This window comes from Meriones unguiculatus, chromosome 10 (assembly GCF_030254825.1).
Source record: "Meriones unguiculatus strain TT.TT164.6M chromosome 10, Bangor_MerUng_6.1, whole genome shotgun sequence".
Lineage (NCBI taxonomy): Eukaryota > Metazoa > Chordata > Mammalia > Rodentia > Muridae > Meriones > Meriones unguiculatus.
Genome location: NC_083358.1, coordinates 112,235,697 through 112,248,395, shown reverse-complemented (window position 1 = coordinate 112,248,395; position 12,699 = coordinate 112,235,697). Strand labels below are relative to the sequence as shown.

At 41.3% G+C, this 12,699-nt stretch overlaps 1 protein-coding gene across 6 annotated transcripts in view; it reads right to left on the bottom strand.

Moving 5' to 3' along the window:
- Them4 (thioesterase superfamily member 4) overlaps positions 1-12,699 on the bottom strand; it is a 36,306-nt gene that overhangs the window by 16,895 nt on the left and 6,712 nt on the right. For all 6 annotated transcript variants that reach the window (XM_021663415.2, XM_021663418.2, XM_021663419.2 and 3 more), the window contains exons 2-5: positions 12,394-12,580; positions 7,515-7,674; positions 6,622-6,729; positions 1,416-1,540 (exon numbers count right to left, since the gene is read on the bottom strand). In XM_021663415.2, the coding sequence (XP_021519090.2) occupies positions 1,416-1,540; positions 6,622-6,729; positions 7,515-7,674; positions 12,394-12,580 (580 nt within the window). The remainder of the gene's footprint in view (positions 1-1,415; positions 1,541-6,621; positions 6,730-7,514; positions 7,675-12,393; positions 12,581-12,699) is intronic.

Below are 12,699 nucleotides of genomic sequence, written 5' to 3'. Positions count from 1 at the left end.
ACATTTAACTCCCTGGTCATCATTTCCCCTACCTTTACTCTCAGGATGCACAAAGGGCCTACAGTGAACTGCCCTCCCAGCCCACCCAGGCCCTTTTCCAGAACAGTCACCTGTGCACTTCCCAAGAACTGCTCAATGGGCATGCAAACACTCTGTAGACCTTGCCTGTCCTCCTGTTGCATATTTCCTCAGAGAACAACCGTGAGAGTGGGACAAAGTTATATATTTCTCTAAACTATCAGAGAATAAATTACTGAAGTGTATGTAAAATGACAATCCAAAAGTTATGACACGATTTCAAAGGAGAACAGATGGGAAAACACACATGTCCAGGGTCTCTAGTTCCTGTACAACCATGGGATTTCTTTAATTATTACTTTTTCCATGCCTGTGACTGTGTGCCAGAGTAGGCCTGCTCCTACCACTGCTGCTGCGCTCTAGGACTCCTCCCTTGGGCTTTGGCATCCTCTGGTGGGCCGCTCCCTTGTACATCCTGTCCAGACACTGTCACTGCTGGGATACTGCTGCTGCTCTTCCCTGGTATGTGGATCTCCATGCCCCTGGGCTCACCACACTGAATTCTACATATGGCTCTTAGAATTTAACAAAAGATGAGGCAAGTGCAAGGGAAGGGGAGAACAGGGAAGAAATGGAAGGACATCTACACTGGTAAAAACATCTTAGATTTCTGTCCTGCCCTTTGTGCTTTCCATCCAGTATGTTAATAAGCTTGCTTCACATCAAAGACTTTCCTCACTTTGCCTGCGGTCCTAAAGCAGTTGATGGTATTTTAATGAAATAAATTAGAGAAGAACAGTAGTTTTTTAGCCAGTTTTCCACTAACGTGAGTCTATGCTTTGCTCATTCCTTTTTGCAATTGAAAGTGAGGTTGGGATGCATCAATACTGTAACCATACCAACCACCTATGTTACCTATGAGATACAGTCCTGGAACTGGATCAAAGGTTCTCTTCCAATTTTGATGGATATTGGCAAGTAGGCCTTTCACTAGCAATCTATAAGAATGCCCCTAGCCACAGCACTGGTTTGTTGCTCAGTGGCAGAGTCCTCATCTAGCATCTAGCATCTAGCATCTACAGATCTTTGGGGTTTGTGGCATAGAAGACACACCCCACTCCCAAAACAAAAACAAACCCAATCAACCTGAGACAGGTGTGATGGGATGACTTAAATCTGTAATTCTAGTACTCAGGAAGTAGAGGCAGGAGGATCAGGAGTTCAGGGTTAGCCTTTGCTACATAGCAATTTCAAGGCCATCATATGCTAGACAAAACCTTGTCTCAAACAATAAATACTCAAACTAAAACCCAACACCAAAGCATTTGACTTGTTTTGTGCATGGCATGAAATTAAAAACTTCAGTAAGTTATAAAATGAAAACAACAGCCTCTCACCTGTTGCCTCTGTGTGTACAGTCTTCTCATCAATACTTTGAACAGTACAGGAAATGAAAACTTTCCTTCCTTCAACTTTATCAAGCTGGCTATTTAACACCACAACAGAACAAAGGGGGATGGGTCTACAGAAGGAAGAAAAAAAATCATTTTGTTAAATTTCTGGTACTGAGAGATTACCAGGTGCACAGCAAGGTGGATGCCAGTGAATGCTGACCATCTTAGCTAGGCTGTTCCTGTGGAGCTCTGACACCAGCAGTCTCTCTTGCCTCCTTTCTCCCCTACACACTACTACCTACAGGGAGGATTGGGCATGAGGTCCCAACAATCAGGAGGCAGAGGCAGGAGACCTCTGTGAATTCAAGGCCAGCATGGTCTTTACACGGAGCTCCAAGTCAGCCAGGGCTATACAGAGGGATCTGGTCTCAACAACAGTAACAGCAAACCTTATTTATTTATATGTATTTATTTGGGCCGGGTGCAGTGATGCACACCTTGAATTCCAGCATACTGGGAGGCAAAGGCAAGCAGATCTCTGTGAACTGGAAGCCAGCGTGGCCTACAAAGTAAGTCCAGGACAGCCAAGGCTACACAGGAAAACCCTATCTTGAAAGAACAACTAAAAAAAGAAAGAAAAAAAAACCACCTTTTTTTTTTTTTGTATTTTTAGATGTTTCACATAGTTTTAGCTTTTTATATTCAATTTTATAACCTGCCTTTGGACTGAGGTCAGTTATTACCTCACTTGCTGTACTTTCTTACTTTTTGCTTTCTATTTGATTCACATTCTCTGTTTGTTTTTCTTGTTTTAAAGAATTAGGTTTTTTTCTTAACTATTTACTTGTACTTTTCTAGTGCTTTGCATATCAGTTATCACTCATTTTAATCTCCTCCTTGCTGAAAAAACACAAGGACTTCTGTTTGCCTTCTCCCCAGCTCTGTCACTGTGTAAGTGTTCCAGCTTCTTGCTATTCTCCAGGATGCAGGCATTGGTCTTGCTGCTGAGACCCATGTTCTGCACATGCACCATTTATATGCTCACTGTCTGCTTCCATCATTTTCCCTCTGGTCATTCTGGCATTGCTTTTCTTCCTTCTGTGGTAGTCTTCTATATGCTCCCTGGGCATTGCCCTATTTTTTCCACAAACTTTCTCAATTTTTGGCTCAATGGAAACAACTTGATGTTGCCCTTTGAATATCGGTATGCTTGGAGCACGGTTCCAAGCTGGGTGAAATGGAGACGCTGTCTGAGCCTCTCTCTGCTGTTGCTGTTGGGAGGTTTATTGATAGAGCAATGGTGCCTTCTTGCTTCTGAAACAGTTGTCTTATGCTCCTTTGTTTCTGATGCTTTTAATAGTTCTGTAACTTCTCTAGAATAGCTGCATAGATTATTGTTATTCATCCTGATTGATATTTGTTGTATTTTTTGTGGATTTGTGTTATTCTTTCTAGACAAGAATATGTTCATACATTCTTCTTCTTTTGGAAACAATTTTTCCCCCTACTGCTCTTACTACAGCTTTGAACTGTTACCATTATATCACATCTCCTTTTCTTTCTATACTCTCTTTACTGGATTCAAAGTATCTATCCCCCCATTCTGAAAATAATTTCAAGCCACTATTCAACATATCAAATTGTTCACCTCTTACTGGATGAGCCATCTCAGGGTCAGAGAGTAGCCAATGCTTTAGCAACTTGGTAGAATCCATGTCAATCTGACTGGAATAATTCGTTTCATTTTGCACTTAAGCTTGGTATGTCTGCATTAGCTTAGTTGCAGTGGACCCGGATTGAATGTCTCACTGAAATAATGGAGTAGATGAGTAATACTGACCACCACTACCACTGAGCATACAGGTCTGCTGAATGGAATCTGGAAAAAATCTTAACAAAGGAGGAACTATCATGTAGGGAGATGTGATTGATGTTTCACTGGGATGTGAGATTATAAAAACTATGAGATTATAAAATTTGTAAGTGAATTTTCAGTGAAATACACAGGGTGGTATTTAATTGTACATTTTAGAGGAGTAAACTTTCCAAGTGTGAAACCAACTGCTACACACTGATCTGAACTTCTGAAAGGTAGAGAGAACAAAATGTAACCTAAACCTTAAGAGGAAGCCCACAGAGCTAAGATGCCTCCACCCATTCTCTTAAAGAACAGAAGCAAAGCTTCCCTATTAAAGAGTGACTTCCCAAGAATGAATGATCCACTTCCAAAACCTTCATGAGGCAGTGAAGCCCTCTATCAGATATGCCACAAGAGGCAGTTATAACAGAAAACTGAAAAAAGCTTGAGCTGTGGTTTTGAATCTCGCTTTCTCCCTCCCTCTCTCCCTCTCTCCCTCTTTTTTTCCTTTTGTATGGTTTTTCAAAACAAGGTTTCTCTGTGTAGTCCTGGCTGTCCTGGAACTCACTCTATAGACCAGGCTGGCCTCAAAAATTCAGAGATTCGCCTGCCTCTGTCTTCCAAGTGCTGGGATTAAAGGCATTCACCACCATTGCCCGGCTTGAGTTTCTAAATAGGTTCAAAAAAACAAAACAAAACAAAACAAAACAAAACAAAACAAAACAAAACAAAACAAAAAAAACGTTTTGAGCTTCATTGGCATTGTGTCTGCAGGGTAAAGATGTCTTTAGTTGTATACTTCTGGTCACTTCCAGTTGTACCTAAATAGCTCCCCGCCCCCCTTTAAAAATAATTACACCTTCATGTAAACTTTCTATTAAATTCCACAGTAAATCTAATTAATAATCTTTAGCTGCTTTTTGCTTTTTATTTTCATGATTTTTTCTTTCATTTATTTAATGAAAACAATACTATCTTACATTGTAGTATATATTTGATTATCCCATAAGGATATCTACAGCCTTTGAGGATCTAAATTTGTTATTTATTGTTTTTGCTGATACTCTTTGAAACTTTAAAAAATTTACCTCTATCTTTTATTTCTTTGTGTATGTTTATATAAAGTGTATGCCATGTATATAAAAGTGACTGTGTGTTTATATAAAGTGTACGCCATGTATATAAAGGTGACTGTGGAGGCCAAAAGAGGATGTCAGAGCCCCTGGAGATGAAGTTGCTGGTGGTTATGAGCCACCTACCATGGGTGTAACTGCTGAGCTGGCTTTCTAGCCCAATCCTCCTTGTATGTATGTATGTATGTATGTATGTATGTATGTATTTGATGCAGGATCTGCTCATTTTAAAGGAAGAATGTCTTTCAGTATTTTTTCCTTTGTTTTTTTGAGACAGGGTTTCTCTGTGTAACAGTCCTGGAACTTGCTTTGTAGACCAGGCTGGCCTCTAACTCAGAGATCCACCTGCCTCCTGAGTGCTGGGATTAAAGCTGTGCACCAACACCTTCTGGCTAGTATTTCTTTTCTGCCACATAGAATCAGGAAGTCTGATGGAGAGCTTCTGGCCTGACATGTCATGAAGCAGTTATAGGCTCAGATACTGCCCCTTTGAGCAACACCAGTTTTGAGCTGTTTTGTCCATCTCAGTGTATTTAGAGACAAGGGAATAGCAATGGCGGTCAATGTCTGCTGTTTTTCTCAGCCACTCTCCACTTTATGTTCTGAGCCAAGGTTTCATACGCACCTACAGCTCCCTGACCTGCTCAGACTGTGTGGTCAGCAGGTGCAGGGACCCTCCCCGCACTGCAATTGCAGTCCTGTGATACTATACCTATTGTGGGTGCCGGGGTTCTGGACTCAGACCCTCATGCACAAACAGCATGAACTTAACCAACTGAATAATCTCAACCTCATAGTCAGCTGTATCAAGAATACACAATGGGCAAAACAGTCTCTTCAACAAATAAAAAAACCTGAATATTTACATGCAAAAGAATGGATGTAGCCCCTCATCTGTGGGAACCTTGGTGGTTTAGGGTACCTTCTCTGATGGTCCTTAGATGATAAATTTCATCTTGCATAAATAATTTGAAGTCACCATTATTGGCTACTAGATAGGAAGAAGTTAAAATAGCAATTACCTGCTTCTGTCTGATGAGCGCTAAGGGGCAGAGGGAGCTACAGCAGAAGGTAAGTAGCTCTGTCCCTTTTCCAGTTGGACCTCTGGGTACACAGTCCAGAGTCTGGCAAACTACAGTGCCCTGGCTACTGCTTTTACAAATGAAATTAATGGGAACACAGCTATCCTAATGCACTATCTACAGCTGCTTCTGTGCTTCCAAGGCTGAGATGAAAAGCTGTGTCACAACTACACAGACCACAAATATAAGATATTAACAGAAAAAGTTTACTGACCTCTGAAATAAACTTTTCTATAGAAGGACTTTAATACAATACATTAGCTATAGACGATAAGCTTTTAATTAGCTATAGATAATAAACTCATAATCTATGAAGCATAGCTTCCAAAAACTACTACTCAAGTAATAACAGTTTTTGTGGTATGTAAAGGGAAGATGTTTGTAGTAATAACCCACAAAACCTCCCTTGGAGACTTCATACTTTGAAGCCATTGTTCTTACACCCTGTTTTGCTCTACAGTTCATTTTCTACTCCTTGCTGGAAGCCATTATGCTGTTTGGTGTAGGACTGTAGCTGGATGGTGAAGATCATGCTGAACTTTGCTTTTTAATGGATCCAAGCTCATCTTATTTCCACTTGATTTCTCTGTGTAAAGTTATGAGAAATCTCTCTCTTTCTCTTTTAACATATAGGGAATTTTTGGGCTCCATCCAGATCTTACTGATATGTTAGGCCAGTTGGGGGCACTTGAGGCTGAACCTGAGGGCCTGTGTTTAATCTGTAGGATCAACATGGTAGGAGATTGCTGCCTTCTCTATGCACAACATGGCATGCCCTTCAAGTTAATGAAAAATAAAAACAAATTATTTCCCTAGATGATGCTTTTCTCAAATCTAGAGAGCCAGGGAAGTCCTCATTCTATAACTGGTTATTATCCCTGCCTCTGTACTGATACACAGAATGATTCTGGAGCATGAATTTCTCTTCCCAGAATTTCTTTGATTGTCTGGCTGGAGCTACTCTGTGCAGAAGTTTGAGAGCTCAGGTTTGGTGGCTTCCTCACTGTCCTGCTTCTCCATCTCCCTTGCTAGTCCTTTGGGAGCACTTTCTTGACAGTAACCACATCCACCTTGACTCAGGGTCTGCTGCTGAAAGATTTGACTTAAGAACATAAGGTAAATTCCCATAGACTTACTTTTTATAGTTGATGTTTAGGTTGGCAGTCATGACAATTCCCTCCGCAATTGCGCACATGCCAGCAGTAACGTCAATGATGGTTGCAATGGCACCTCCATGAAGAAATCTACTCACAACAGCAGAGGAAGAGAAAGTTTCAGAAGTCCAGAAACAGCCTCTCACAACAGAAATTATTCAAGTGTCTTTATACATTACCTTATGTAGTATATTTAATGTTAAATAATATCCATATCCATACTTTGTCCACAGCAGAAAGGGTACTTATAATGAAACTGAAACTTAGCAGTAATCACATCATAGCATGAAAAAGCTAAAATTTAATTAAGAACACTCTGCTAGTTGATAGACATACTCCTTGTTTACGCTCAGAAAGTGGGGCTGGAGCCAAGCCTCAGCAGTTGAGTTAACTTAGCGCATGTGTTTGGTTCCTAGCACCCATGCTGGGTGGTTTACCAGCACCAGCAACTACAGTTCCAGGAGGATCTAAAACCTCTGGATTCCTTGGGCACCTACACTCACACATGCATATGCACACAGAGTTTAAAATAATAATAAAAGAAATTTTTACAGTTTACGAAGTGCAGATAAATAGAAGAAAGAAACCTTAAGGCCCCAAGTCATGGCCAAACCACTACAAATATGTTCATCATATTCTGTTACCTATGTCCTATAATAAATACATATCATACATCCTATTGTACTATATTATATGTATCATTTAATATTATGTTAAAAATTTAAATGTAACCAGTATAATTATCAATAGCATGATATAAACATCTTTCTATATCAGTAAATATGTATCTACATTACCACTTTAATTCACCTTCGAAGTCCTTATATGTGAGAATAACCCTCTTTTGGCTCCATGCTGCTAAGATGTACTCTTACCCAGGTACACCTTGCAGGTGCAGGCCTCCTTGAAAGAAACAGACTATCCTCTTCTCAGCGTTACTATAGAACATCACATACTCAAAGCCCAGCCCCTCCTCAAAGCTTCTGGTGAACTGTTGGGCCTTTGACATTTGTTCTTCTTTCTTTAAACTGGGGTCTATAAAGAAATAGAGGTATGGAAACAGAGGGGAAAAAAAAAGACATTAAAAAATGTCACAGCAGCTGGGTATGGTGGCACACACCTGTGATCCCAGCACTCTGGGAAGCAGATGCAGGTGGATCACTGTGAGTTCAAGGCCAGCCTGGTCTACAAACTGAGTCCAGGACAGCCAAATCTATACAGAGAAACCCTGTCTTGAAAAAAAAAATAAAAGAAAAAAGAAAAACACTATACTAGAACTAAGCATCTGTATGATGATAAAATCATACACAGATGGATAACTGATTAAAATGTCAAAGAAAGGAATGAAAAGGTAACAAGAAATCATACAGTGGATGTAGCTTAATCAGCAGAGTGCTTGCCTGGCATGCACAAAGCTCTGGATTCTTGAACACCATATAAAACTGTGTGGCAATGCATGATTGTAATGTCAACACTTGGGTAGAAGCAGAAAGATCAGAAGTTCAAGGCTATCCTTGGCTACATGGCAAGAATGAGGCCAGTCTAGACTACATGAAACCATCTCAAAACAACAACACCAGGTAGCAGTAGCACATGCCTGTGATCCCAGCACTTGGGAAGCAGAGGCAGGTGGATCCCTGAGTTTGAAGCCTGCCTTGTCTACAGAATTCCACAACAGCACAGGTTACACAGAGAAACTCAGTCTTGAAAAACCAAACCAAACAAAAACAAACTAACAAAAAGAAACAAACCAAACCAACCAACCCAACAAACAAACAAAAACAAACACACTTGAGCAGAACATAACAGAACATAAGCTCTCTGGGATAGCATAAACATATATGTAAACATATATGTACAGAGTAAAAACCAAAACAAAACAAAGTACCTACACACACATGCGAATTAGTGAATATGTTTATAAATTCTAATAGTAAACTGAGCAAAAGAGTGAGGTGCTGTCAGAAACTCTTCTTGGCGTAAGTCTGGTTTAAATAGATTTTAATGAGAATGAATAACCCAATACGAAGGAAATAGTTTTCCTGGCAGATGTAAATTTACTATGCTACCCTGAAGCAGAAACATAAGAGGTTCTGCGCAATAAATCACCATATTTGGGTTATGTTGGTATAATTTTTTTTAATGTATATACCTTACCCTTGTTCATTCAAATACTGATTTCTTCCCCACCCCACCCCAACTCTCTGGTTTCAATCCGAATATTGCATTGTGATACTCATTCTAAGCATCCTGTCTCAACTCTTGTGTAAACAGGACAAAAATAAAGCAACTAGACACAATGTTGAGCAGGGAGGAGCCAGAGGACAGGAAAGAGGGGAGGAGCCAAAAGGTAGGAGAGGAGGAGGAGGAGAAGGGGCGAAAGGAGAGTTTGGAGAGCAGAGCTGGAGGAGAGATCTTGGAGGACTTGGTGCATGAACCAGACCTAAGATTTCACAAAAAGCAAGTATAATGTAGGAAATCTAAATGTTAGGAAACTGAGGGCTTGGAGGTTTTGGAGGGAGTAAATATTGCCCAGCATTGTGTTCTAGGTTAACTAAAAACCCAGTCCATGTGTGGTGATTTGGTTATACAGCTGCTGAGGATTAACAGCAGTTTTACTAGAAGATAAACCAATAATAAATATTAAAAACACCTACAACAGGGTTAGAACCACTGGGGCTCCTGAAACCAATGTAAGAGTTCAACATTTCTGGTTAAGAGTATCAAATTGAGCCAGGTGGTGGTAATGCATGACTTTGATCCCAGCATTTGGGAGGAGAGGCAGGCTGACCTCTGTGAGTTCAAGGACAGCCTTGTCTATGGAGCAAGTCCAGGATGCCTAGACAGCCAGGGCTACACAGAGAAACCCTGTCTCAAAAAACCAGAAGTGTATCAAACTGTGAAAAATCTCATAAAACTGAGAAGAATAAGGAAAACAAAATTTTAAAGAGGATTTGAGCTTCAGGCTCTACCCATGTTTAACTGAGGCAAAATCTGCTCTTTGACAAGATTCCCAGGGGTTTCACATTTGGGTTAAAGTCCAAGAGTGGGTACTGCTGAAGGCAGTAGAACGTCAGCAGGAGATTGGCACACTGAAGGACCTGGCTACTGGTGGGCGGAGGGCTTTGAAGAGGCACAAGAGGTAAAAGGGCCAGCTTCACACTATAAAATGAACAATGGCCACCAAAATCAGTAGATCAGTAATGGTTTCTCACATGGACTATCTCAGTAATCTGACTAGGGAGAAGGCAGGTTGCATCAGATGAAGGGCATTCAATGAATTGTAAGATGTCTGAATAATTTTAATTGACCATTAATACTATTTTTATAGTGCTAGGGATGAGTCTCAGGGCTCTGTGCATACTAGTCAAGTCCTCTAAAAAAGTTAAATCTGGTGGAATGGGGTAGGGATTAGTCTCAGTTAAAACCGGGTCCCACTGTGTAGGCCAGGATGGTCTCAGACTCTCACCCTCCTGCATGAGGCTCCTGAGTGCTGGAACTATAGACATTCCCTACCATAAGCAGCATTAACATGTACTTTTAAATAACTTAATAGTTAAGATTTAATAATGTAAGTTACTTAAGATAATTTTTTCCTTTGATAAGATAGACTAATTCTTGGCTCTAAACTGAACAATCTAAACAGAAATCTGAAAGTTACCAGTTATTTTTGGCTGAAGTAATTTGACTTTTGTTTTATTCATCCCCTTAGCCATGAGGACACGGAACATGGCAAGGTAAAGTACTCTTCCCAACCTCACACCGTTTCCTACACTGTGCAGGACAAGAATTTCAACCTAAACATGTGTGAAATTAAGTGTGGTGGTTAGTATTTTTGTCAATTTTACACAAGCTAAAGTCACTTGGGAAGAGGGAACTTTAACTGAGGAATTGCCTCTATTATACTGCCATAGTCAAGCTTGAGGGACATTTTCTTGATTAGTGACTGCTCTGGGAGGGTGGTGCCGCCCCTGGGTCCTGGCTAGTAAGTCAGTAAGCAGTCTTCCTCTGAGCCATCTACTTCCATTCCCTTTATGATTGGTTTTTAAGCAGTAAACTTTCCTCCTCAACTTGCTTTTAGTCATGGTGTTTACAGAAACAGAAGGCAAGCTAGGACACTATGTTCCAATGACTGAATTGAGAAATGATCCACTTTTGAATGGCTCCTAAGACATGAGACTGAATGGGATTACAATGAGGAAGGATATTGTTTACTGTAGAGCTGGCCCTGCTTGCAGGTGAGCTGGCTGGAGGACATGAGCATGTGAGAGCTGGTCTTGCCACTTGTCTGGGGTGGTGTGGGTAAGGGAGAGATTCCCTCTCCCCTGACCCTCACCCCCTGAAGTAGGTGGGAGAGCTGACCCTGTTAGTGTGGGCACGAGTGAGCCAGCTCTATGAGCATGAGACCTAGAGAGCTGGCTCTGCCCCTTGCTGCCTGCCACACTGGATAAACTGGGGCTAGGCAGGGTGCAGTGCTAGATAGAGAGCTTGTCCTGGACAGCTGACAGGCTGACCAGCTCAGCTACCACCCAGGCCCAGATCCAGGGCTTTGAGTTGGCCCACCCCAACATCTAACCCATTGATGAACTGCTGGAGTGCCTAAAGGGGTTGGTCCTACAGATCCAAAACTGCAGGATCTCCATGACACAGGGCAACAACAGAATGTCAAAGGAGTCCTAGTGATGTTTCAGAACTGAAAGTGTAGCAGAAGCTAAGAACTTAGAACCACACTCACTGCAATGAACATTTGAAAGTAAAGCTGTGTGAACACACAGTGGGACACACTGTGACACATTACAAGTTCCAAACGAGATTTTCTCTCTCTCTCTCTCTCTCTCTCTCTCTCTCTCTCTCTCTCTCCCTCCCTTCCTCCCTCCACCCCCTCCCTCTCTCCCTCCCTCCCTCCCTCTACCCTCCTCCCTCTCACACTCTTCCTTCCCTTCCTCCCTCCTTCCTCTTTCTCTCTCTCTCTCTCCTTCCCTCCCTCCCTCCCTCCCTCTCTCCTTCCTTTCTTTTTCTTTCTTTTTTTTTTTTGTGTTTTTCTGTGTAGCTTTGGCTGTCCAGGACTCACTTTGTAGACCAGGGCTGGCCTGAAACTCACAGTGATCTGCCTGCCTCTGCCTCCCTGAGTGCTGGGATTATGGGTGTGTACCACAAAACCTGGCAATTTTGTTTCTTTAGGTGGGGATGTTGCAAGGGCCAGGATGGGTATGAAGGGACAGGGAGATGAGTAGGACTGCGGTGCATGAGAATGAAATTCACAAAGGAGAAACAAACAAACAAACAAACAAACAAACAAAAAACCAAACCCAAAAAACCAAACCAAAACAAAACAAAACAAAAAAAATTAAAAAATAGAATGTGCCTGATCAGAACTTCCCCTCTCTCCTTTCCTCTCAGTCCTTCCCTCTCCCCTCCCCTTCCCTTCTTTGTCTCTCTCCCAGCATTTTCTTAATTAGTGATCAATGAGGCAGGGCCCAGCCCATGGTGGATAGCACTATTCCTGGGCTGGTGGTCTTGAACTTGCTATGTGGCCCTGGCCTTGAACTCATGATCTTGCCTCAGCCTGCTGAGAGGTATTATACACACAGAAGAACTACCATGTATGGCTCCTCCTTCTTGTTAAGTAATAATTAGTGCTCCAGTCTGTTAAATTTTATAGGGATATTTAAAAAATTCTTTTTTTTTCTTTATTAATTACACTTTACTCACTTAAATATTCTTTAAGCGAAATAATTTATGAGCTATTCTTACCAACAAAACGGGTTTGGAACTCTCGAAAGACTTGAGAAGGGTTTTGTTTGTATGAAGGCAAACGTTTCCAGGAGCCATCTTCACATTTCCTCATGAACTGGTCAAAAAGAAGTCTTAGATCTTTACTCCAGCTGGGGTTAGGGAGAGCATAGTCCTTATGAATGGCTTTCTCCGAAGAAAATAACCTCTAAAAACAGAGACAAGAAAAATAGGAATATGTGCTGTTTCATATTTTCTGCTAGTTACTAAGAATACCATGCTGCTTTTCTTATTGCTAGAAAGTGATCGCTTCAAAATGGTTGGGAA